We start from the raw sequence: 22,893 nt of genomic DNA on the forward strand, positions 1-22,893 counted from the left end.
GCGCTCTCTCGGTCCCGCGGCCCCGCCCGCCCGTCGCCCACCGCCCCGCCCGCCCGTCGCCCACCGCCCCGCCCGCTCGTCGCCCGCCGCCCGCCGCCCGCCCGCCGCCCTCTTAAAACCGGCTCAGCCCTGCGGGCCCGCCCGAAGCCTACCGGTCCCGAGCCCGCGCCGCCCGTCTGCGGCCCGGTGGCGAGCGCTCCGCCGCTGCGCTCTCGAAGGTGGGTGCAGAGCCCGGCGCGCCGCTGTGGCCCGGGGCTGTCGTTCGCCGGGGTGGTCGGGAAGCGCCGGCAGCGGTCTCTGGCGCAGTTCGTTTTGGGGGGTTGTTTTGCCCTCTTGGAGCTTTTACTCCTTAAGCGGCTTTCAACCCCAAGTCGCAGATCCTCGGGGTGAGGGAAGGCCAGGAGCGGAGCGCCTCTGGGGGCTCAGGAGGAGACGGGCAGATGCCTTCGTCGTGGCTGACCTCTTCTCCTGACCCCGTGTTCTTTAATTTCTGAGTCACGACCCTGCTTGCTTTTCTTATTGGGCTCATTGATCTTGCCCTCAGGACCCGCCGGCTCTGAAGGGGCTCCATCCCCCAGCCTTGGTGAACTTATGTCCATCAAAACGCCGTCCTTTTGGGGTACGGGCGGCGGCGGCGGCGCAGGGGCGGGAGCCTGCTCTTTCCCACCTGGCCTGGGGCTCGTCCTCGCCCGCTCCCGAGAGGCGACCCCAGCTTCCCTAAGCCCCCAGGTGGGATGACGAGTTTCCCGAGGGACTTGCGGGAGGTAGCGGGACTCGGCCCACGTGGGGAACCCGCGCTGGCTGCGGCGCTGGGAGGGAAGCCGAAGGCGGCGGCCTACTCCTCCTGGCAGCCCGGACCGCCCGGGTCCTCGGGGTCAGACCCGGGCTTCGCAGCGGGGCAGCCTCCCCCGACCTGCCCCCGGGCTGGGGGAGCGCGTCTCCTATGCGACCCAACCCGGGCCCTGGTCTTCTGCCCTCCCTGCTAGGGACCCAGGACTGCCTGAAGCTGCTGCCCGCCCCCAAGCTCGGTCTTGCGCTCGGCTCCTGGCTCCGGGAGTGGGAAGGCCCTGCGGCTCCGACCACCCCCCCCCCCCGGAAAAGAGGATGTCGGGGACCGGGGAGAGGGCGGAAGAGGGAGCTTGAAACGGATTTGGCAGGAGCGGGGTTGGGGACGGATGTAGAGAGTGAGTGTTGGAAACGAGACCTGCTAGGTCAAGGCGTGCTTGGAGAGGGAAGGCAAAGGCGACACGTACCTGGAATTTGGAGTCGGGCAGAATCCCGACAGATTTTCGTTTTAGTTTGTTTTGTCTTTTGGGGGGCGGGTTGTTTGTTGCCGTTTTTGTTTCGTTTGCGGGTAGGTCTTGAGGGATCGAAGTGGGAAGTTTATCCGATTCCCTCCGACCCGGGGCTGCCTCGGGCGGTGGAGGCTGGGCAGGCAGGAGCCGGGCGCAGCGCCCCGCGCCCCTCACTCGGCCGCGCTTGCTCTTCCGCAGACCCGCCGCGCCCTGTGGCCCGGGATGGCTCTGCGGCTGCCAAGTGAGGCCGGACCCCAGGACAAGGGGTGCTACCCGCCCGACAGGCTCCAGAGCAGCCCCCAACGCCTGGCCGCCTACTACCCGCCTTTCCAGCCCTACAGCCACTACGGGAACACCCTAAGCGCCGCGGAGGAGGGTTTGCAAACTTTCCGGCAGCTGGAGGCCCTGTCCACGTCCCCGTCTCTGTCCCCCTTCGCCTTCCGGATGGCGCCTCCCTTGCTGAGCCCCGGCCTGGCCCTGCAGAGGGAGCCGCTCTACGACCTGCCCTGGTACAATAAGCTGCCGTCGTGGTACCCAATTCCCCACCGCCCCAGGGAAGTGCCGCACTTCCCGAACGGCAGTCGCGAGTTTACAGGCGCCTCCAGTGAAGACGCGGGCCCCGCTGGCGGCCGTAGCGACGGTGGCCAGTGCTGGGGACCTGAAATTTTCGTGCCGCCGCCCCCTGTGGATGCTTCGCTGTTCCCTGAGAGGCCGAAGCCCTCCCAGCTGTTACCGTGCTCCCCCAGAGAGCGCTCTGAGGATGGCCCCAAACTCGCGAACCAAGTCGGGAAGGCATCTCACCGTTACCACTTCACCCAGGAAGACCTGCACTTAGTTCTCTACGGGGTCATCCCCAGCCCTCAGAACTCAGCCCGCCTGCACCACGCGATTTCGGGCCTCCTGGTCCCCACAGACAGCTCAGGTAAAGGCAGTCCCCATGATCCGGGACTTGGGGGTGCGGGTGGGAGGCGGGAAGACAGGTGAGGACGGGAAGGGGGCAGGGGCGCTTCCAAGTGGGTCCGAGGCTGTGCGAGTCCTGCAGCGGAGCATATGTGCTTCCATCAGAAGACGGAGCTGAGAATGGCAGCCTCACCTCCGAGACCCTATTTGCTTAACCGCATGACACCCAAGATTGTTTTAGTAAGAAGAGAAACGGTTCATGCGGGGCGGGCTGATCAGGCCGGCTCAGATTCTGCCGGGATGTGCAAGGTATCTGGGAGTCTCAAAATCAGCATTATCTCTGATCCTCAAGTTCCTTAAATTTGCAAACGGGGTTAATTACAACATAACCCACTAGAGTCGTTTTGAGTCTCATGTGAGAAATGGCGTATGTAAAAGGAGCAGGAAACCTAGAAAGGACAAGTAAACATCCAATTCGGGTTAATGGTGAGCTCCAGGGAGTGGGGAGGACAGCGCCGTATGAAAGCATTTCATAATACATTTTTATCGAAAAAATAAAAATTTAACCCTGTCTTTTTCTAGGGTCTGGTTCTCTTCCTCGGACTCTGGATAACAACTCCCTTCAGCTACCAGAAGGTAGGCAGGGCTTCTCGGCTTGGATTTCTTTTCCAGCACAAACGCAGTCGGTTTCCTCACTGGCTTTCTTTCCTGCCCTGGGTCTCTCCTAGGTCTCTGCCTTGGGCACACGAAATTCGGTGAAGTGGCACATTTTGGTGTGTTCTGCAGTAGCCCTGTCGCCAAAGGAGTCAGGTTTGGGCCCTTTCAGGGTAAAGTGGTCAACACCAGCGAAGTCAGGACACACGGAGACAATTCCCTGATGTGGGAGGTAAATGTGTTTGTGGCGGGTTGGCGGAGGGAGGTGGGTGGGAGGAAACCTTGGCCTCTGCCCCTCTGGGAGACCCCTGGACTGGGAGGGGGGGCCCCCTCCGGGCAGTAATCTGCTGACTTGTGCTGCCTGTTTTGCAACATAAAGAGAAAGAAAGGCAAGCTGTTCAGTTCCTGAGGATAACACCTCTACATGGATTCTGTGTAATTTTGGGTGGCTTAAGGCATTTTCCTCTGAAGATGAGCCATGGAGTATACATTTAAAGAGTTAATACATTGGGTTATATGTATAGACAAAACCAAGCACTTTAAATATTACAGAGTGATGCTAAGAATATGCCAGAAAGGACTAAGACCAGATTTAAAATTTTCGACGTCGTTCATCTAAAGAGGATTTTTAGAAAACTGATGCTCTTAACTCTGTCTGAGGCAGGATGGTAGGACTGCAGTGCGTCAGAACGTGTCAGATTAGCGCCCCTCGCCGTGGATTTCTACATCAAGGAATATAGTTGAGGAAAGTAATCTGAAATCCAGACTTCACGGGGCTGTTTGTAATAACAAAACATTGAAGACTGTAGAATTGCCCACAGCAGAGAAAGAATTAAATTATGGCTCCACCAATACACATGAAAACTAAATTGAGATAAAATACTACACTAATTGGTTGTCTTGAAGTGGTGGAATTAAATGGAACGTCCTGTTTCCCTTACCTCTGTTTATGAAACTAATATATGCTCACTCTAGAAATCTGGAAATCGAGGAAGTGATAAAAGTAAGAATCTTTTTAAAATGTCACACTACCTATAGAGGTCTTTTTAAGCTAATAAATCCATTTAGACTCAATCATATTGATAATAAATATATTCAGTAGGTCAAGTGTGAGTTTTGAATTATAATTTTTTTTTATTTTTTTTTGCGGTACGTGGGCCTCTCACTGCTGTGGCCTCTCCCGTTGTGGAGCGCAGGCTCAGCGGCCATGGCTCACGGGCCCAGCCACTCCGCAGCATGTGGGATCCTCCCAGACCGGGGCACGAACCCGCGTCCCCTGCATCAGCAGGCGGACTCTCAACCACTGCGCCACCAGGGAAGCCCTTGAATTATAAATTTTTAATAAGTAAATTTATTTTCTAGGTCAGACCAAAGAAATGTGCATTTCCAAACTTTGTTTGATTCCATTTAGATCTTTGAAGATGGTCATTTGAGCCACTTTATTGATGGAAAAGGAGGTGCAGGGAACTGGATGTCCTATGTCAACTGTGCTCGTTTCCCCATGGAGCAGAACCTGGTTGCAGTCCAGTGTCAAGGGCAGATCTTTTATGAAAGCTGCAAGGAGATCTACCAGAACCAAGAGCTCCTTGTGTGGTACGGAGATTGCTATGAGAAGTTTTTGGACATTCCCATGAGCCTGCAGGTCATAAAGCACGGGAAGCAGACGTCTGGGCCCTTGGAAGGTGAGTGCACACTTTCGCCTCACCCAGTGAGGCCGTCTTAGTGGAAGGACTGGGCTCTTTCTCCAACTCAACACCTTCCTGCAGCCTTTCCACTTGCTTGTGGAACTTCTCCCTCCCAACACAACACTCAGAACACAAAACTGAGGGCGTCTCTCACCCGCTGGGCATTACCCAGCTGGAGGAAGATGCCCTCATCTTTCCAAAGCTGCTGCAGCTACTCCTCTTCACCAGTATACCTTTTCTTCTACGCCTTCACCCGCTCCCAGAGAATAAAATACAAGTGAAATAAATGGATGCAACCTCTGCCTTAGGTGAGCCAGCTTCTGATTCATCTCTGCTGAGGCTCACACAACTCAGGAAGTCTAAGCTTTAGAGCACTGTTTTTCAAGTAGTGGGTTGCAGTATCTTAGCAGGGTGGGGGATTTGGTGGTAGAGACCAGTATTAAAGAAGAAAAAAAAAGAGAATAAGAATAAAATAGAATAGAAAATATTGATGTGAATCTCATTTAAGTTAAGGTTTTTGTTTCAAATGGATGTGTGCGAACTGGGTCTCAAGTATAAAATGTGTTTCTTATTGTGGGTCTCAGTCAACTTTGGGAAGCATGGAGCTAGACTCTCGCTCTCCGTGGAAAGAGGCAGATTCTCATTCAGGGCTGGGACCTGAGATTCTGCATTTCTATCACATTTTAGTAGAAGGCAGCTAGAGGACTACCAACCCACTCTCTGGGAACGAGCCTCTGGAATTTGCATTTTAAAAAAGCTCTTTGAGGGCTTCCCTGGTGGCACAGTGGTTGAGAATCTGCCTGCCAATGCAGGGGACATGGGTTCGAGCCCTGGTCTGGGAAGATCCCACATGCCGCGGAGCAGCCTGCCCCGTGAGCCACAATTACTGAGCCTGCGTGTCTGGAGCCTGTGCTCCGCAACAAGAGAGGCCGCGATAGTGAGGGGCCCTTGCACCGCGATGAAGAGTGGCCCCGGCTCGCCACAACTAGAGAGCCCTTGCACAGAAACGAAGAGCCAACATAGCCATACATAAATAAATAAAATTTTTTAAATTAAAAAAAAGAGCAAAATCCTTTTAAAAAAAAGAAAAAGCTCTTTGAGCGGTTGATTTTTACATCTGCAAAGGCCTGGGAACCACTGATCTTATAGGTGGGACCAGACAAATGCAAGTTACTGTAATATGTGTAATCAGATAGAAGACCATCTTACTATGTTAGAGCAAATGTCGTAAGTAGCAGGTAAAAGAGAATGTGAATTGCATTCATCACACTGCAGTGATGGTCTGCATGCAAGTCTCCCTGCTAGACTGAGACCCTTCAGGGCAGGAGACAATTCTAATAAATTTATTTATTTATTTATTTGGCTGTGTTGGGTCTTCATTTCTGTGCGAGGGCTTTCTCTAGTTGCGGCGAGCGGGGGCCACTCTCCATCGCGGTGCGCGGGCCTCTCACTATCTATCGTGGCCTCTCCTGCTGCGGAGCACAGGCAGGCTCAGTAGTTGTGGCTCACGGGCCCAGCTGCTCCGCGGCACGTGGGATCTTCCCAGACCAGGGCTCGAACCCATGTCCCCTGCATCGGCAGGCAGATTCTCAACCACTGCGCCACCAGGGAAGCCCAGGAGACAATTCTAAACACTCTAATAGCACCTGCTGTGGATCCCCATGTGCATTGAAGGAAGGAGGAAGACTGGGCTAAACTGGGGAAAGCTGCTTAGGGATGTGGAGAAATAAAAGATGAGTTAGGCAGGGAGAGGCAAGGCAATTCAGGCTTGGGGAATAGTGAAGCCAAGGGCAAGGATGTGTTCACCAGGGATTCGGAGGTGACTAATGAGCAGTCTCTTTCTAGAAGCCAAATAATGAGGGGCTGTTGAACTGTTTCGGTAACTGTCTTCTCACTACCCCAATAAATGGACGGACGGCGTGGGGTGCGCCTGAGGGTAAGATGGCAGGATTCTCTTGAGTCTGGACCTCACAGTTGCCCCATACTTGGCGCCAAGCCAAGACTTTTTGGTCACTTCCAGAAATGTTCCAAGTGCTTTTTTGAAATAAAAGTGAAAAGTGGATTTGAGAACGATACATGCTTGATAACGCAAAATAGAATCGTTATCCTTTTGAAAAATTATTCAGCACTCTGCATCAGAGTCGTTAAAATGTTCATAACCCTGGATATATCAGTAACGTATCAGTAATACTTTTCTGGAAATTTATCTTCAGGAAATAGTCCAAAAGGAAAAGCTTTGTCCACAAGGATTTTTAATACAGCGTCACCCCTGTTTGTGAAAAGTCACGAACAACCTAAATGCCCAATATTAGAATAATTAAATAAATGATGATATATTAACATGGAATAATATACAGGCATCAGAGATCCCGATCATATAAGCAACAGGGCCTGCAGTTATCCGTGCTCCACTTCTGAACCAAATTATATCCGAGGCTTATTGGCACTGTCAACGATGATGTGTAAATATTTAGGATAACTTGTGGCAGAGAACTTGTAAACAACTCAATTGGTTGGGAAGACTGATGGATAAATTCATTTGTTTTCTGTTAATAGGAATGTTTGGGGATAGGATGAAAAGGAAAGAAAAATCAAAATTCCTCTGTCCTCTCAAAAGAAAGGTCTTGTTTTCAAAGGCTTTTGGTGAGGCTTGATGGGAACCTTCCCCTTGAAGGTCTTGAGTGGGAGGGAAGGGCCTGGGCCCTATGTGGGCGGGTTATTTGAGTTTGCAAACCTGCCAAGTGTGTGTTTTGGGGGCTGAGGGTGTGGAATGTGTAGACAGCTCTCAGTCGTTACCAAACTCTGTCTGAACGGTGTGTCTGTAGTGGGGCAGAAAGCATAATTTTTGGTATCGAGAAACCCCTTGGCTGAAAAGACTGAGATGGGAGGCAGGAAGAAGGAAAAGAAACAGGACGAAATTAGGTTAAGATAAATTTCCAAGGACCTGAGCAGAAAACGGAGGCAGCCGAAGCCTAATTAGTCAGGGTGAGGGTGCTCTGTCATTTCTGCCTAAGTGGTGGTTCTTATGCAGATTTACTACCGAGCCCTCATTCTGAATTCTGGTGTGCCTTCATGCTTTGATTTGTAAAGATCGCTGACCCTGTCTTGTAGACCCCCTCTTCCTACCCCAGGAAGCAGGAAGGCCAGGTATTTCTAACCAATGAAAATTCTAGCTCCGAGCAAAAACCATCCCAGCAGGGAGATTCTGAGAGTATTAGCACCTCAATGAAAGCGATAGACAAGACTGGGCAATGGATCTTCCTGATGTTGGTGGTTGCCTTCCTGGTTATTTACTTAATAAAATGATTTATTTCCTCAGCCACCTGTTAAACATGCCTGGGACGCAGTTATCAACTAACAGAACCCCCGATGGATAGCTTCCCTGCTGTTCCGATGCTAACTAAAAAGATTTCCACCTTCACACTCTTGCATATACTCACTCCTGGCTGTTCTCTGCCTCCCTGGGGCCAGACAATGAGGTTTCAGGGATGCATTCACAGTCAAAACCACTTTATGCTCTGGAATCCAGAGTGTCCTCGGCAGGGATGCTTTTGTAGGTGGCCCTGGTCCTCTCCCCTTCCCCCAATACATAGACACCCCTGAGCCTGGCACCTCCTTTGCTAGAGTCGGCTGAACCCTCTCTAACCTCTCCCCCACCTCTCTTATAAAAATGGGTTTACCTTTCTCAGTCTGTCTCTCAGTGATGGTATCACTTGTTGATAAGAAGTCAGTAAGTGTTAAGGTTAAATTAATCATCACAATAACCCTATGTATTAGTTGCAGAATCTTCCTTAAAAGTTCAGAGAAGTAGACTATAAGCTAAAAGGGCACCTATGTCTTCGTAAATGGGGTCAAATGGAACCGAACTCGTGAAGCCTGGGGAGAAGCTATGGGTGTCCATCAGGGTCCTGGGTGAACGGCTTTGAACTTGTAGCTCTCAGGCCGATCTGAAAGGGACAAATACGGTAGGTATTTGGTATGTGAACCTTGTAAAGAATGCCAGTCAGGAACTGTAGGACTGACCTGCTCGTAAACAGCGCCAGAGGAAGGGGTTCTTCAACACATATATTTCGGGAACAAAAGGTAAGAGAACCTATAGATTAAGAGATTGGAGAGACATAGCCTCTGTGGACAACACATAGGCTTTGAATCCTACATTGAATCAACTGACTGTAAAATAATAAAACATGTATGCATGTGTGTACGCACATAAATATATATGTTTCTATTAAGGAATAAGGGTTGACTGTTTAGGTATGACAATGGCATTATGGTTATGCATTTTAAAAAGTCGTTATCTATTAAAGATTATGGTTTGAGATGTTTATGAACCAAGTGAGAAATTAGTGTTAAAAAGAATCCATTATGAAAAACAAATAATCCCTTATGGAGGGAAGTCACATAAGTGAGTTGGTCATTGTCAAAGCTTGGTGTCTGGGCACATGAGGGCTTATTCCATTATTTTGATTTTGGTATATGTTTTAAATTTTTTATAATAAAAAGTTGTAAAAAATCATCTTGAAGAAAATAAGAATGAAGGAAGGTAGCTGACCGAGCGACTTATCCCCCTGTGTTTGACAGAGTCTGCAGAAGGGTACAGGTGTGAAAGATGTGGAAAAGTATTTACCTACAAATATTACAGAGACAAGCATCTCAAGTACACCCCCTGTGTGGACAAGGGTGACAGGAAATTCCCCTGTTCTTTATGCAAACGGTCCTTTGAGAAGAGAGACCGGCTCCGGATCCACGTCCTTCACGTTCATGAGAAACATCGGCCTCACAAGGTAAGAGTCGGGGTGGCGAGTGACCCTGCCCTTCGCTCCAGCACTCTGCTTTCATGCTGCTTCCCCAAACCCCTGGGTGAACACCGAGGGCCTCCTGCGTGCATGTTGCTGGGACACGACACCAGGTGGGAAGATGGGACAGGGTGTCTGAAGGAGGTGACAGTGCTATGGAAGAGCAGACATGAACTAATGCCATGACACCCGGGTGTGAGGATGGAGGTACATGGTAGACAGGGACAGAGGAAGGGTGTCCTTCTACCTGGACACGTGGGTTATGAAAGGCCTCGTAGACAGGTGGCCGTGAGAAGAATCTAGGACAGTGGAGTGTCTGGTTTATATCTTAGATGGGGTTGATTGGCTGGGGTGGGGGGCGTTCGAGATATTCCAGGTGGGAAAGACCCTGGCCTGTGGTTTTAGGTAGCTACACCTTCTTCCATGATGTGTGCAATGTTGTGTTAATTTCTGCTGTACAGCAAAGTGACTCAGTTATGTACATTCTTTTTCATATTCTTTTCCATTGTGGTTTATCACAGGATATTGAATATAGTTCCCCATGCTGTAGAGTAGGACCTTGTTATTTATCCATCCTGTATATACTAGTTTGCATCTGCTCCTCCCAAACTCCCAATCATTTCCTCCCCCTTGGCAACCACAAGTCTGTTCTCTGTGTCTGTGAGTCTGTTTCTATTTCCTAGATAGGTTCATTTGTGTCATATTTTAGATGCCATATACAAGTGATATCATATGGTATTTGTCTTTCTCTTTCTGACTTACTTCGCATAGTATGATAATCTCTAGGTTCAATGTGCAGGCATATTGATAGTTACAGGCGAGGATGAAACATGGGCACAGTCCAAAGGTTGGATGGCCTCTATGCCATGCCAAGGATTTTGTAAGGCAGAAAAGCAATGGTGGATTTAGGGAGTCGTTTTCCACCATTCTGGATACCTGGTGGCTCTGCCAGGCTTGGTGTAAGAAAGTGCTGACTACCACTGGTCTTAATTAGGAGAAAGAGGCTGAGGCTTGGGTACAGACAGCTTCGGGTTGGACTCCTGCCCTGTCAGGACTCCTCCAAGCCCCCAATTTTCTCCATTTAAAAACAGAGTAGTCATCATAAAACTGCTCTTGTCTCTCCCCTCCTGTTCACAGTGAAGCTTCTGGAAAAATCACAATCACTGGACTATATACTCCTGTAAAATCTGAGTATTTTTACAATTATCATGTATTAGTTTTGTAAGAATATTTTTAAAAAATATTTTAATTTATTTTTATTTTTGGCTGTGTTGGGTCTTTGTTGCTGCACGTGGGTTTTTCTGTAGTCGTGGTGAGCAGGGGCTACTCTTCGTTGCGGTGCGCGGTCTTCTCACTGCGGTGGCTTCTCTTGTTGCAGAGCACAGTCTCTAGGCACTCGGGCTCCGCGGTTGTGGCTCGTGGGCTCCAGAGTGCAGGCTCAGTAGTTGTGGCGCACGGGCTTAGTTGCTCCACGGTATGCAACTAGAGAAAGCCCACGTGCAGTGACAAAGACTCAACACAGCCAAAAATAAATGATAAAGGAGTGGTGGGTCTTACAGTTGGTGAGATGGAGCATTTAAGATATTTGTTGGGACTGCTGCAGCCAGATCAAAAGATGTCTGCTTAAAAGCAGAAGCTGCAGGATTAGTGTTTGTTTGTTTTGTTTGGTTTTGTTTGGTTTTTTGACCAAAGTAGAATGCAGGAAAAGGTTATCTGAGTCAGGTCAAGAAATATACACTAGAATGTTACGTGGGTCATTTTAAACACTGAGGACAATGGTGGGTCTTGGACTGGGGTTCAAGGAGAGGAGCCGTAGGAAGTACTGCTGGCTTTGAAATCGGGGGACCATAGACCAGGAGGTCCAGAGATGACGGGAATGATGAGAAGAGGTGTAAGCTGGTAGTAGTAAAGTGAATGTCTTGGGCTTCCAAAGAGGAGAGGTCTGATGGTAGAGTGGAGGGATAGTAATTTTATTTTATTTTTTAAACTATTTATTAATTTATTTTGTCCACGAGGCATGCGGGATCTTAGTTCCCTGAGCAGGAATAGAGCCTGTGCCCCCTGCAGTGGAAGCTTGGAGTCTTAACCACTGGACCGCCAGAGAAGTCCAGGATAGTGATTTTAAAAGGCTATAGAAGGGGGTGCATCCTCTTACACTGAGTGTTCCTGAGAGTTCTTAGTACAATATTTCTCTTTGCAAACTCTCCCTGAATGGTGTGATCCTTTATCATGACCATAAGTACCATTTAAATGGTTTCAACTCTCTAGCCAGAATTCTGTCCTGAGCCTGAGGACAGAGTCCTGTCCCAGCTGCTCTTCTGACGTCTCAACCTGAGTTTCCCCGGCACTTCCCCTTCCTTCGTCATGTTCAGAAGACTGAGATTTTCTTCTTTTATCTTTACTGCTAAACATTTTTTATTCTGTTTTAGTTTTCCTTATTTCATATACTTTAATTTGAGTACTTAACTTTCAAGATGATAAAGTATATTTAATTTCTGCAGGAGCCCCAAATAAAACGTTTGATTTAATTTGCACAGAAAAAAAAAAAAAAAAGCTCAAGTGAAACAGACAGGCAGAACTTCAGATAAATGATTTTTTAACAAGATCAGCTGCTGAAAGAGAAAAAAATTACTGATTTAAAATATCAGAAGATGTTGGGTGTATAACCAACAGTGAAAAACCTTGTATTACCCTCCTTCCAGCGTTTAAAGCCTAAACAACCTCCTTTTCACATGATTTGTCAGGCAAAATTAATGAATAACAAAATAAAAATATCGGAGGAAGCCCTTGTAGTCCATCACCATGACTATAAAGAGCTCATACATAGATTCAGAATGTCAGTTCGCTCCAACTTTTTGAAACACCTGACCAATGGAGAGAGGGCTTTGTTTTTTTCAGAAGGTGTTGTTTCTTTTCTCCATGACTTGTTCAAATTGATGCCAGACTTTAACTTTCTTTGTATTTTGCCTTTGACTTCCTTGCAAGCTTTTGTTTTTGCTAGGATTTTTAATTGCAAGTGATAAGTTTAGTTTCTTACTTATATAACTTGTATAATATTTACATTCTTGAAATTATACTCATTTCTTTTTTAAATCAGATTCTGAGTTGAATTTGTTCTGATTTGAACCAGTTGCTCCTTAGGCCTGTAAACTGTCATATTTGGATATCTTTCATTACCTTCCTTAGTTCCACTGATTCTTCTATGCCACTCTTTCTCTTTCTTGATTTCTCTTTTTATGTTACTGGGGCATGTCTTCAAGTAATCGTTTTTAACAGTGCACAGTGAAACATTTTCTGAGTCCTTCGAGGATATTTTACTCACATACGTCTTTGATAGTTTGGCTGGATATGGAATTTTAGATAGGAATAACTTTTCTGTAGAATTTTTAAAGAATCATTTCTTCTACCATTTGATGCCTATCTGGTTCTTGTTTCTTTGTAAATAACCAGTTTTCTGCTTTGTGAAAATTGTTCTTTAACTTTTGAGTTCTGAAATTTTAACAGAATGTTTTTTCTTTCTTTCCTTTTTTTTTTTTTTCTTCCTGCTTTGTAATCAGTAGAAGACAAAGTATTCTTTCCACCTGAAGGCACAAGTCATAAGCTCAAAGGAATTCTCTTGTTCTTCCCTTGGCTATTATCTGTCTTCGATTTTTGCTCTCTCCTGAGATTCCTTTTAGCCAAATGTTAGGTTGAATCTACTTCCCTGTACTTGACTTTTAATTTTTCTTCATCTGCATTCTCTGAGAGTTCACGAACCTTAATTTTTATGTCATGTATTCAGTCTTTAGCAGTCAGCTGAGTCTATTACATACAGCATTTCTATTCTATACTTTTCTGTTGTTTATTTTTAATTTCCAAGAACAGTTTCATGTTCTAATTGCTCCCCTTTTATAATTGATCTGTTCTTTTTGCAATATGAACTTCAACATCTGACAGTTTTTGCTTTAGTAACGACAATACATGCTCGTTATTAAAACGTCAAGTAGTAAAGAAAAATTTAAAAAGACTTAAAATCCACCCCAGAGGGCTTCCCTGGTGGCGCAGTGATTGAGGCTCCGCCTGCCGATGCGGGGGACGCGAGTTCGTGCCCAGGTCCGGGAAGATCCCACATGCCGCGGAGCGGCTGGGCCCGTGAGCCACGGCCGCTGAGCCTGCGCGTCCGGAGCCTGTGCTCCGCAACGGGAGAGGCCGTGACAGTGAGAGGCCCGCGTACCGCAAAAAAAAAAAAAAATCCACCCCAGAATCTCACCATCTAAAAATACCCAGGCTCTCGTTTGTGCCCATAAGGACACCTGGGGAACAGGGTCCAGAAACACAATAGTTTCCTTTACTTGGTTCAGAATTCCTGAGAAGATTGGACAGAAGTCGTCAGGGTCAAGAACACAGAGAAATGACAGGAACTGTTCACAGCAAGTGACTGTACCACATGCTCTCACTGGCCCCCCAAAATATTACCCTTTTTTTGTAGGTGCATGTGTTGAGTCATCTGTCACCTGTATTGCCACTTTGGTCTACATATTCGTCCCTACCCCCACTAGATTGTTCCTCCTTGTCTCTAGCAAAGTGCTGAGAGGTTCTCCATAAATACTTGTTGAATTAATTGCTGGGGGCTTGCAATTTACTCACAGCCTTGTGAGGAAGGCAAGACAGGTATTTTTTGCCCATGAGGAAAATTGGGGAGACAAAGATTCCGAGTTTTAACTGATTTGTTCTGGTCACACAGCTACTTGTTGACAGAGCAGGACAAATTCAGGCCTCCGTATACACTGCCGTTTCACATCTGAAGCAGCTCACTTAACCCGAAGACTTCAGACGAACTGCCTTAGCCACAGCATTAGCAGGCTCTGGACCAGAACCCATGCTGCCAGGTTCTTCCCTGTAGTCCCGGGATGCCTTTCTCCCGTCTCAACTAGACCCTCAGCCTGGGTCTGCTTGATCCTCTGCCTACAGATGTGCACAGAATAAGTACAATAGTTAGTTCTTCCCCCCCAGATAAATATAATGGTGAAATAAACTTGTTAAAGGGAAGACGTGGTTTCAACTATATTTTTCTTTTTCGTTTTAGTGTTCTACGTGTGGGAAATGTTTCTCTCAATCTTCCAGCCTAAACAAACACATGAGAGTCCACTCTGGAGACAGACCCTACCACTGTGTGTATTGTACAAAGGTAAATGGAACCTTCTTTTAAGGGATCTGCCTTGAGCCCTGATTGGGTGTCCATGGATAAGAACTTGCAGCATAAACCCTAGCTTATAAGAGTTCCTGGTATATTAGTTCATTGTCAGCCCATCCCCAATTTCAACCCCCCAGATTATACTCCTGTTTGCTTACAATGATCAGATGCCACCTACTACTGCCAAATTGGCATCTAGGGCATTTGTCATGGAATAGACCCTAAGTTTACAGGAGCCCGATGGTAGCAGACATGATTATGCAGTCTTTCAAAGTACAGACTCTGGGCTTGCCTGGTGGCGCAGTGGTTGAGAGTCCGCCTGCCGATGCAGGGGACACGGGTTCGTGCCCCGGTCCGGGAAGATCCCACATGCCGCGGAGCGGCTGGGCCCGTGAGCCATGGCCGCTGAGCCTGCGCGTCCGGAGCCTGTGCTCCGCAACAGAGAGAGGCCCGCGTACCGCAAAAAAAAACAAAAACAAAAAAGTACAGACTCTTACATGCTGCTGATCTAAATTTCTAGAGCAGTTTTGCTGAAGTGGCATCTAATCTTCATTATACAGAATAATAAGTGATAAAAATGAAGAGATAAAGACGTTAGGGGTGGCTGGGCTAGAAACAAAAGTCTGACCACGCCTTAAAAATATTGTACTAAAACACCTCATGTTCCTTTTTGATGAGATACATTTGGGCTGTCCAGTGTGTACAGTGTAGCAAAATGGGGCTAAGACATAAGTAGGCCATACGGAGCCAGCACAGACCTAAGGAGGGTGGCCCTGGGTTTGTATGGATGAGGAATCTATCCTGAGGGGTGAATGCTCTCCCGCAGGATTTCCAGAGCAGGCTCAAAATATCCCACCACCCCTCCTCTTTCTGGCATTCTCATTCTGATCCTCACCTTGGTCTTCTGGCCAACCTGGGAATGCGAGGTGCCCGAAGAGGGAACTCAGTGCACTTGGGGCATCAATGAGCTGTTTGGCGTTCTGACTTACTGTCACCTAAGCTGATGGAGACTGTCCTTGTCTGGGTGTCCTAGACACCTACACCTTGTGCTCCTTACTGAGCAGTGGGCCAACCCCATGCATGCCCAGCCCCCCAAATCCAAGGTCACTGGTTAAAGCCGGTGTTTTGTATCTATGTCGATGGACCCCCAATAAATGGAGTCATTACATCGCTAATAAATACTTGAAAGTGACAAAGGTCAGAGCAGAGTATTGAATTAGGGGAAAGGTTATAAATAAGGGAAAGAAAAGACAGGTAAAAACAGCAAAGTGCTTGGGACTCTGAAATGGTACTATTTGGCCATTTTTTTAAGAACTAAACTTGTAACCACCATACAACCCAGCAGTTGCTCTCCTGGGCACTTATCCCGGAGAAATGAAGGTCTATATGTTTATACGAAAACCTGTACACAAATGTTAATAGCAGCTTTATTCATAGAAGCCCCAAACTGGAAATAACACAGATGCCTTTCAATGGGCAGGCGATTAAACAGACTGTGGTTCATCCACACCATGAAATACTCCTCAGCAATCAGAAAGGATGAGCTGTTGTACACGAAACAACCTCTGTGAATCTGCGGAGAACTATGCTGAGTGAGAACAGCCAATCCCAAAAGGTCACATACTGTATGCTTCCCTGTAAGTGACATTCTTGAAATAACAAAATTATAGAAATGGAGAACAGATTCGTGGTTGCCATGGTTTAAAAGTAGGAGTGGGAGGGAACTATGTGTGGCTGTCATAGGGCAACATGAGGGTCCTTGTGATGGAAACGTTCTGTATCTTGACTCTGTCAATGTCAGTATCCTGGTTGTGATACTGTCCTATAGACTTGTAAGATGCAACCATTGGGGACAACCGGGTAAAGGGTACACAGATTCTCTGTTGTTTCTTATAACTGCACGTGAATCACGATTACCGCAAAAAGTTTAAGTTAAAAAAAAAAGAAGAAGAAAGAAACCAATAAGGTACCCATTTATGCAAAGACATTGGCCAGTATTAGCTTCTCCTTCTGTAATTCAGTTCATCTTGGAGTGTGATCCCAGGACCACCTGCTTAAATGCAGTTTCTTTATTACCCCAACGGGTGTACTCATCGGGTCAGTCTGCATTTTTGACTAGACCCCCAGGCGATCTTAACCATTGAAAAGCCACTGTTCTAACCAGTGACATGTCCATCGTGTCCTTCTTTATTAAGGCTACACCTGTTGACCGAGCGTGCCCTATAGCATTAAAGCCCAAGGTTCGCTGAATGGAGAACTAAGGGGTGACATAAGGATCGGTAACGGTGAACTTAACCCCTTTCTCTCACTGGTTGTCCAGCTGATGGAAGTTTACTTTTTCTCCTGCTTTCTGTCCTCTGCAGAGGTTCACTGCCTCTAGTATACTCCGCACACATATCAGGCAGCACTCCGGGGAGAAGCCCTTCAAATGCAAGTACTGTGGTAAATCTTTTGCATCCCACGCTGCCCACGACAGCCATGTCCGACGCTCGCACAAGGAGGATGACGGCTGTTCCTGTAACATCTGTGGAAAAACCTTCCCAGGTCAAGAAGCCTTCTACTCCCACATGAAGTTTCATGAAAACTGCTAGCCCTCAGAGAGTATGAGGACAGTGCCTCTGTATTTCTGTCTTGATATTTCTTGTTTATGGGTGTATCTTACAAACAAATGATAGTTAGATTGAGATGAGGAACAGAATAATGGAACTGACCAGGTAGCAGAATTTACCAGATTTATTGACTGTGGTTTTAACAGCTTTCACAGAAATGTCTTTCACAATTTCTGACAAGAATGGAGTTGTGTTGAATTCACCTAGAAATAATGAAAGCTGGCTGTTAATAGGGCTTAAAGGTCTGGAAACTCAACATCAACCCTGAAAGGGACTATATTTCATTTCAGGGACTAGGAACAAAGTCTTTGATTTCACGATTTAAAAAAAGGAGGCTTTTTCTCTACTGTTTGCCTCGGGCCCGCAATTGTAATATGTCTGTGGCCGTCCCCTGTTATGTTTCTTAACAGAATAAATTCTTTAAAGATCCATTCAAGCCACAGCTTCATTCGTATTATAACTAAGTGTTCAGACATGAATTAGGCTCCCATTTTATTTGGATTCATTTTAAAACCCTTAGTTTCTACCCCTCCCCATCGCATGACAAACGCCTAATGTTAACAGTTTGTTTAGCACCAAACAGAATTTCTTGGAGGACACAGAAGTTACTTACTCACCCTACCATCTGTGACCTTTAACAATTGGCGAAGAAAAATTATTACCAAATGAAGAAAGGCTAAAAATTGCAATAGGCTAAGAAATAAATAAATGTATTTATAGTGCTCTAGTTTTAAACCTGATGAAGAGACAAGTGGAATATTTTTTGTAGGTCTTCTAATTAGTTGGTCCATACTAATATATAGAGTGAAAAGAAAAACGTGCCACATACATTGTCACAAGGCTGATGCAAGCTTGTGAAGAAGAATCTCTTCTAATGTGCAGGGAGACAGCAGACTCATCTCACGTGGGTCACAATAGCCAACATCTATATAGAGCATGAACCCTATGAGATAGTGCCACTGAGTTACCACTTTACTGAAGGAAAGAAAGAAGTGTTCCAGCATTTGCCTCTAAGGGTCAAAGCCAGGTCGTCCTGACTCCAAGGCCCAGCCTCTTAATGAATCAGTTATGCTCAACTTATGAATCCTGCTAAGGAAAGAGCATTATTCTGTTGACTGTGCCATTCTTCCCTACTTTGGGGCAAGCAACAACAAACTTTTAAATATTCACATGGAAAATCGGGGACCAGAATAAAACTGCGCCGTAGGCAAGCGTAGCTATGTAGCTACCAGGTCACATCCCTAGCCGTGGTTCTATTGACTGCCTAGGATTTTTCTTCATCCTTTATTCGTGGTCCATGTCTCTCCAAATGGAGAGATTTCAATATGGAACAGATGCCCCTTCAGAGGGAGGCTCTAGCTGCGGCAGAGTCCTTTGAGAAAGAGATGTAGTGCAGGTGGAAAAAGCAGTGACAGATTTTTCTCTGGGGAATGCCTGACCGTGGTGACTAGGTCTGAGTAATGGATCCTAATGGCAGTGTGCCCTATTGTTTCAGGACTGTTTTAGTTCGTGTTAATTAAGTCAGAACAATGGTCTTTGGAAAAGATCAGGGCTCAGCCTGTGGTTAGGCAGCCTTTATTTGCCTGCTAGTTCAAAATACATCTCTTACTATGTATGGATTTGAACGTTACTTTAAAACCAAATAGTAAAGCGAGACCTCAGGAACTGGTGTGATGCCATTTTTTTCACTAGTTGAATAATTCAAATTAACTACTTTGTTCTTTGAACCAGAATGGTAATAGAGGAAGGTAAAAAAAATTCCTTTTCCTCTTTTCTAGCAGTAATTCCAAAATGCTTGCATGCCAAATAATACCTTAGTGTGTGGATCACGCATGCCCACACTAGCTGGAACACTTTGGACATTTTTATTTAATCTGAGCTGTTTCTACAAAGTTTTGGTCATATTGACCGGGTTACATGTATCACTTTTTGTTTGGGAAAATACAGTCAATTCATAACATCTTCCTTTAGTAATTACCTTTAGCTCTCTTCTGTTTATTTAAAATGTGCATCTCACCGATTTCTAAAGATGATTTAGATCAGCTTAGAACAATAAGAATAAAAAAAAAGGAATAAGTCAGTTAAAGACAGACCACCACATTAAAAGAATTAAATTAAAACTTTCAGCTCATATCATTGTGTTAGCCAAACATGGTTGGAAAACAGACTGTAGATATTGGAGTTGGACGAACTGACATTTGTGCACCATGTCCTCATTGTATAACGTTGGGCAAGTTGTTTAGTTTCTAAGGTTTACCATGCTCAGCCATATAACAATGTAATGATTATGCCGTAGGGTGTTGTGAGAATTAAGTAAAATGAGACAACTTGCCTTCTAGATGATACTTCATAAATCTATTTCTTTTCTCCTAACCTGCCAATGAAGGCAAAGAGGAGACAGAATTATTCAGATTTTATTATTGCTATATATGCTTTCTTTCAGTGGTTTGTGTACTAACAGCATTAGCATCACCTGGGAATTTGTTCGAAAGACAAACTCTCTAGCCCTACCGAATACCTACTAAATCTGAAATTCTGGGGGTGGGACCCAGCGATTGTATTAAGGCTTGAGAACCATTGCTTTACGTGATTCATCCCTCGCAGTCCCTGCAACATAGCAGTGGGTAAAACTGCTCGGTGACTTGGCAGAATCACAGAGTGGGTTCATTAGGAGGAACCGTTAGAATGCAGATGGCAGGCGGAACTGTGCTCTTCCCAGGAATAATGGATACCCACAGAGCACCGTTGTCATTTTACTGTTGGAAACGTGGAACTCTTTCTACAGCTACGAGCCTGATCGATGGAATTTAGAGACCTTCTCAAGAGGTAATCTCTCTGCTTATATTCCTTTTCCCTACCTGAGTCTATATTTGATGATAAATAGCAGTTCATTTATTATAGAAAAAAATGTACAAAAAGGGACATCTGAACCCTGGAAAAATAACGAGGCTGAAAGTAAAGTGGCATCTGTGATATTGATGGAGGTCTTAATGGGCCCTTGGGGTGTCCTTCTAGGACTCCGGAAGTTGGTGGTTGCAATGAACAAAGCTATCAAAGTAGACAGATGTTTGGGACCTCTATGGGGCCTGCAGTAGGTAGGCTCGCAGGGTTATGGCAGTTAAGTCATAGCGTGGTTTGTACCCACAGAGTGCAAGGCAGACTGGGGTTTCGAGAAATTGCCGTTCACTGTATATAGAGATAAAATCACAAATACTGTCCTACGCTATCTATTGACATGACAGTTTATGCAGTATTTCTTTTTTTTTTAATTAATTAATTTAATTTTTGGCTGCAGTGGGTCTTCATTGCTGTGCACACAGGTTTTCTCTCCATGGCATGTGGAATCTTCCCGGACCAGGGCTCGAACCCGTGTCCTCTGCATTGGCAGGCAGATTCTTAACCACTGCGCCACCAGGGAAGTCCTTTTACAGTGTTTCATTCACGGTAGTTTTATGCATTTTCAGAATGCTTTATGACTCCTTAGGGACGGTAATTGCACTGAGCTGTTGTAAGGACCCTATCCAAAATTCAGAACAAATTCTTATATTGAATTATTTCCGTAGAAACATTTAACTCAAATATATCACAGCACTTTTTTTTGGTTGACATATATCAAAATAGAATAACCAAAATTATTTTGAAAGAAAACGTGTTAAAAATACTGTAAAATAGAAATAAACTTCTCTCTCATTGACAATCTCTACATAAAGTATGGGAATCTCATAGAAAACAATAGTTTTCTCCATTATTTTAAGAAGTTGTATATCCAGGAAATATAAAGTACATGATGCTTCCTTTTATTGCTGCAAAGAACTTGAACTTTATTGCTTTGTGAGCTTAAAGTAATGTTAACAAAAATGAATTATAATATTTTGAAATGATATTTAGCCCTAATTACAACTAGGGTAAAGAATGTTTAGGGAGAAGATTATCTCAGGATAAAATATTCTTTCACTGTCATTCTATTTCATCTTACATTATCTCAGGATTTTTTGTGACCTCATATATTAAAAAGTGGGATAGACTGTTCTAGCATTATGTTCTATCTATAAATTTGTGTGATTTGTTTTGGACTTATTTGCAGCATAGTACTTTGTTGAAAGCTGTTTGCTATCAAAATATACCAAAGGGATTAGAATTCGATTCTTGATTTTACAAACTGTTTTAAAACGCTAAGTGTGGGCTGCCCTGGTGGCGCAGTGGTTGAGAGTCCGCCTGCTGGTGCAGGGTACACTGGTTCGTGCCCTGGTCCGGGAAGATCCCACATGCCGCGGAGCGGCTGGGCCCGTGAGCCATGGCCGCTGAGCCTGCGTGTCCAGAGCCTGTGCTCCACAACGGGAGAGGCCACAGCGGTGAGAGACCTGTGTACTGCAAAAAAAAAAAAAAAAAAAAGCTAAGTGTTTTTCCATTTGCTCCCATGGTGTGTTTTATTTGACATCTATCAATTATTTATTAAATGCTAGTAAAAGTACTAGGTAAGATTTTAGGGCCAAGTATGTGATTTTTTTCCCCCCATTCTTAACCAATTAGATGTAGCAAGACGACTGAAAGGGAAGACAGCTTGTTTTCGAGGACGGAAGGATTTTTCTTCTCTTTTCCTTTGGAAACATTTTCTCAGCCTCTGATTGCTGCAGGACTGTGAAGGCCTGAACCAGGGAAGGAAGCTGAGTCATTGTCTTGGTGAATTTCAGTCCTCGGGGTTATCTGATTTAAAGGTGCCGAAGCCAAATTCTCTTCAATTGGATTTTGAAACTGGCTTCCACTAAAAATGGACAGGGTGTCTTCCAAGGTGGTTCTTCCAGGTTCTTCCTTAGAAGGCAGCTGCTATCTCTGTTTCCCCTAAACATTAAATCCCTTCAGCCCCAAAGCCCCCCGGGGCAAGCCCAGGGCAGGTCTATTCCTATAACTGGAGGGCCTGAAATTGGGGCAGCCTAGGGCTGGGTAGTTTCAAGATCAGACATGACTTATGATCCAGTCTTTTCCAATGGCCAGAGGGGAGGACTGAAGGGCCTGGAAAGGCTAGTGCTGGAATACAGGCCCCTTTAGGCTATCCACAGCTCCGGATGCCTGGGGGTCCTGCGTCTGAAGACTCACAGATGCCCAGGGGCGTTTTCGAGGAGAAGGGCCTTTGAGCAGGGCCAGCCAGGAACGTTGCCAATGGTCAACTTACAAATCTCAAAGGCCTCCACTAGTTACCTGGGGATGTGTATGCCATTGTTTTTTCTCAAGGAGTGGCAGGATTTGAGGGAGAGGAAATACAAAGGGAGTATGTGAATTTAGGGTCAAAAATGAGCCCACACAATAATAGCCAAAATGTGGAAGCAACCCGTGTCCATGAACAGATGGATGGATAAACAATGTGGTCTGTACCTGCAATGGAATAAGATTCCACCTTAAAAAGGAAGAAATCCCAACCGGCTACAACACGGGTGAGCTGTGAGGACATGATGCTGAGTGAAACAAGCCGATCACAAAAGGACAAATATTGTATGATTCCATTTATACGAAGCACATGGTCAGATTCATAGAAAGTAGAGTCATGGTAGCCTGGGGCGGGGGAGGGAGGAATGGGGAATTAGTGTTTCATGGGTACAGAGTTTCAGTTTTGCAAGATGAGTTTTAGAGCTGGGTGGTGGTAATGGCTGCACAGCAACATGAATGTACTTCATGCCACTGAACTGTACACTCAAAAATGGTGAAGATGGGGGGCTTCGCTGGCGGTCCAGGGGTCAGGAGTCTGTGCTTTCACTGCAGGGGGCACGGGTTCATTCCCTGGTCAGG

The 22,893-nt window shown here is 45.8% G+C and overlaps 1 protein-coding gene across 1 annotated transcript; it reads left to right on the forward strand.

Annotated features, from left to right (window-relative positions):
- The first annotated feature begins 4 nt into the window (after positions 1-4).
- PRDM14 (PR/SET domain 14) lies at positions 5-20,171 on the forward strand. The gene is made up of 8 exons (XM_079902518.1): positions 5-218; positions 1,494-2,217; positions 2,778-2,831; positions 2,924-3,081; positions 4,261-4,531; positions 9,116-9,318; positions 14,396-14,497; positions 16,867-20,171. The coding sequence occupies exons 2-8, from the start codon at positions 1,518-1,520 to the stop codon at positions 17,092-17,094; spliced, it is 1,716 nt and encodes a 571-aa protein (XP_079758644.1). The 5' UTR covers positions 5-218; positions 1,494-1,517; the 3' UTR covers positions 17,095-20,171.
- Positions 20,172-22,893: the final 2,722 nt, after the last annotated feature.

This window comes from Stenella coeruleoalba (assembly GCF_951394435.1).
Source record: "Stenella coeruleoalba genome assembly, chromosome: 17".
Taxonomy (NCBI): domain Eukaryota; kingdom Metazoa; phylum Chordata; class Mammalia; order Artiodactyla; family Delphinidae; genus Stenella; species Stenella coeruleoalba.

Coding starts and splice junctions, on each gene's coding strand:
- PRDM14 (XM_079902518.1), top strand. CDS start 1,518: ATGGCTCTGCGGCTGCCAAGTGAGGCCGGACCCCAGGACAAGGGGTGC. Junction 2,832..2,923: donor CTCCCTTCAGCTACCAGAAG/GTAGGCAGGGCT, acceptor GGTCTCTCCTAG/GTCTCTGCCTTGGGCACACG. Junction 9,319..14,395: donor AGAAACATCGGCCTCACAAG/GTAAGAGTCGGG, acceptor TTTTCGTTTTAG/TGTTCTACGTGTGGGAAATG.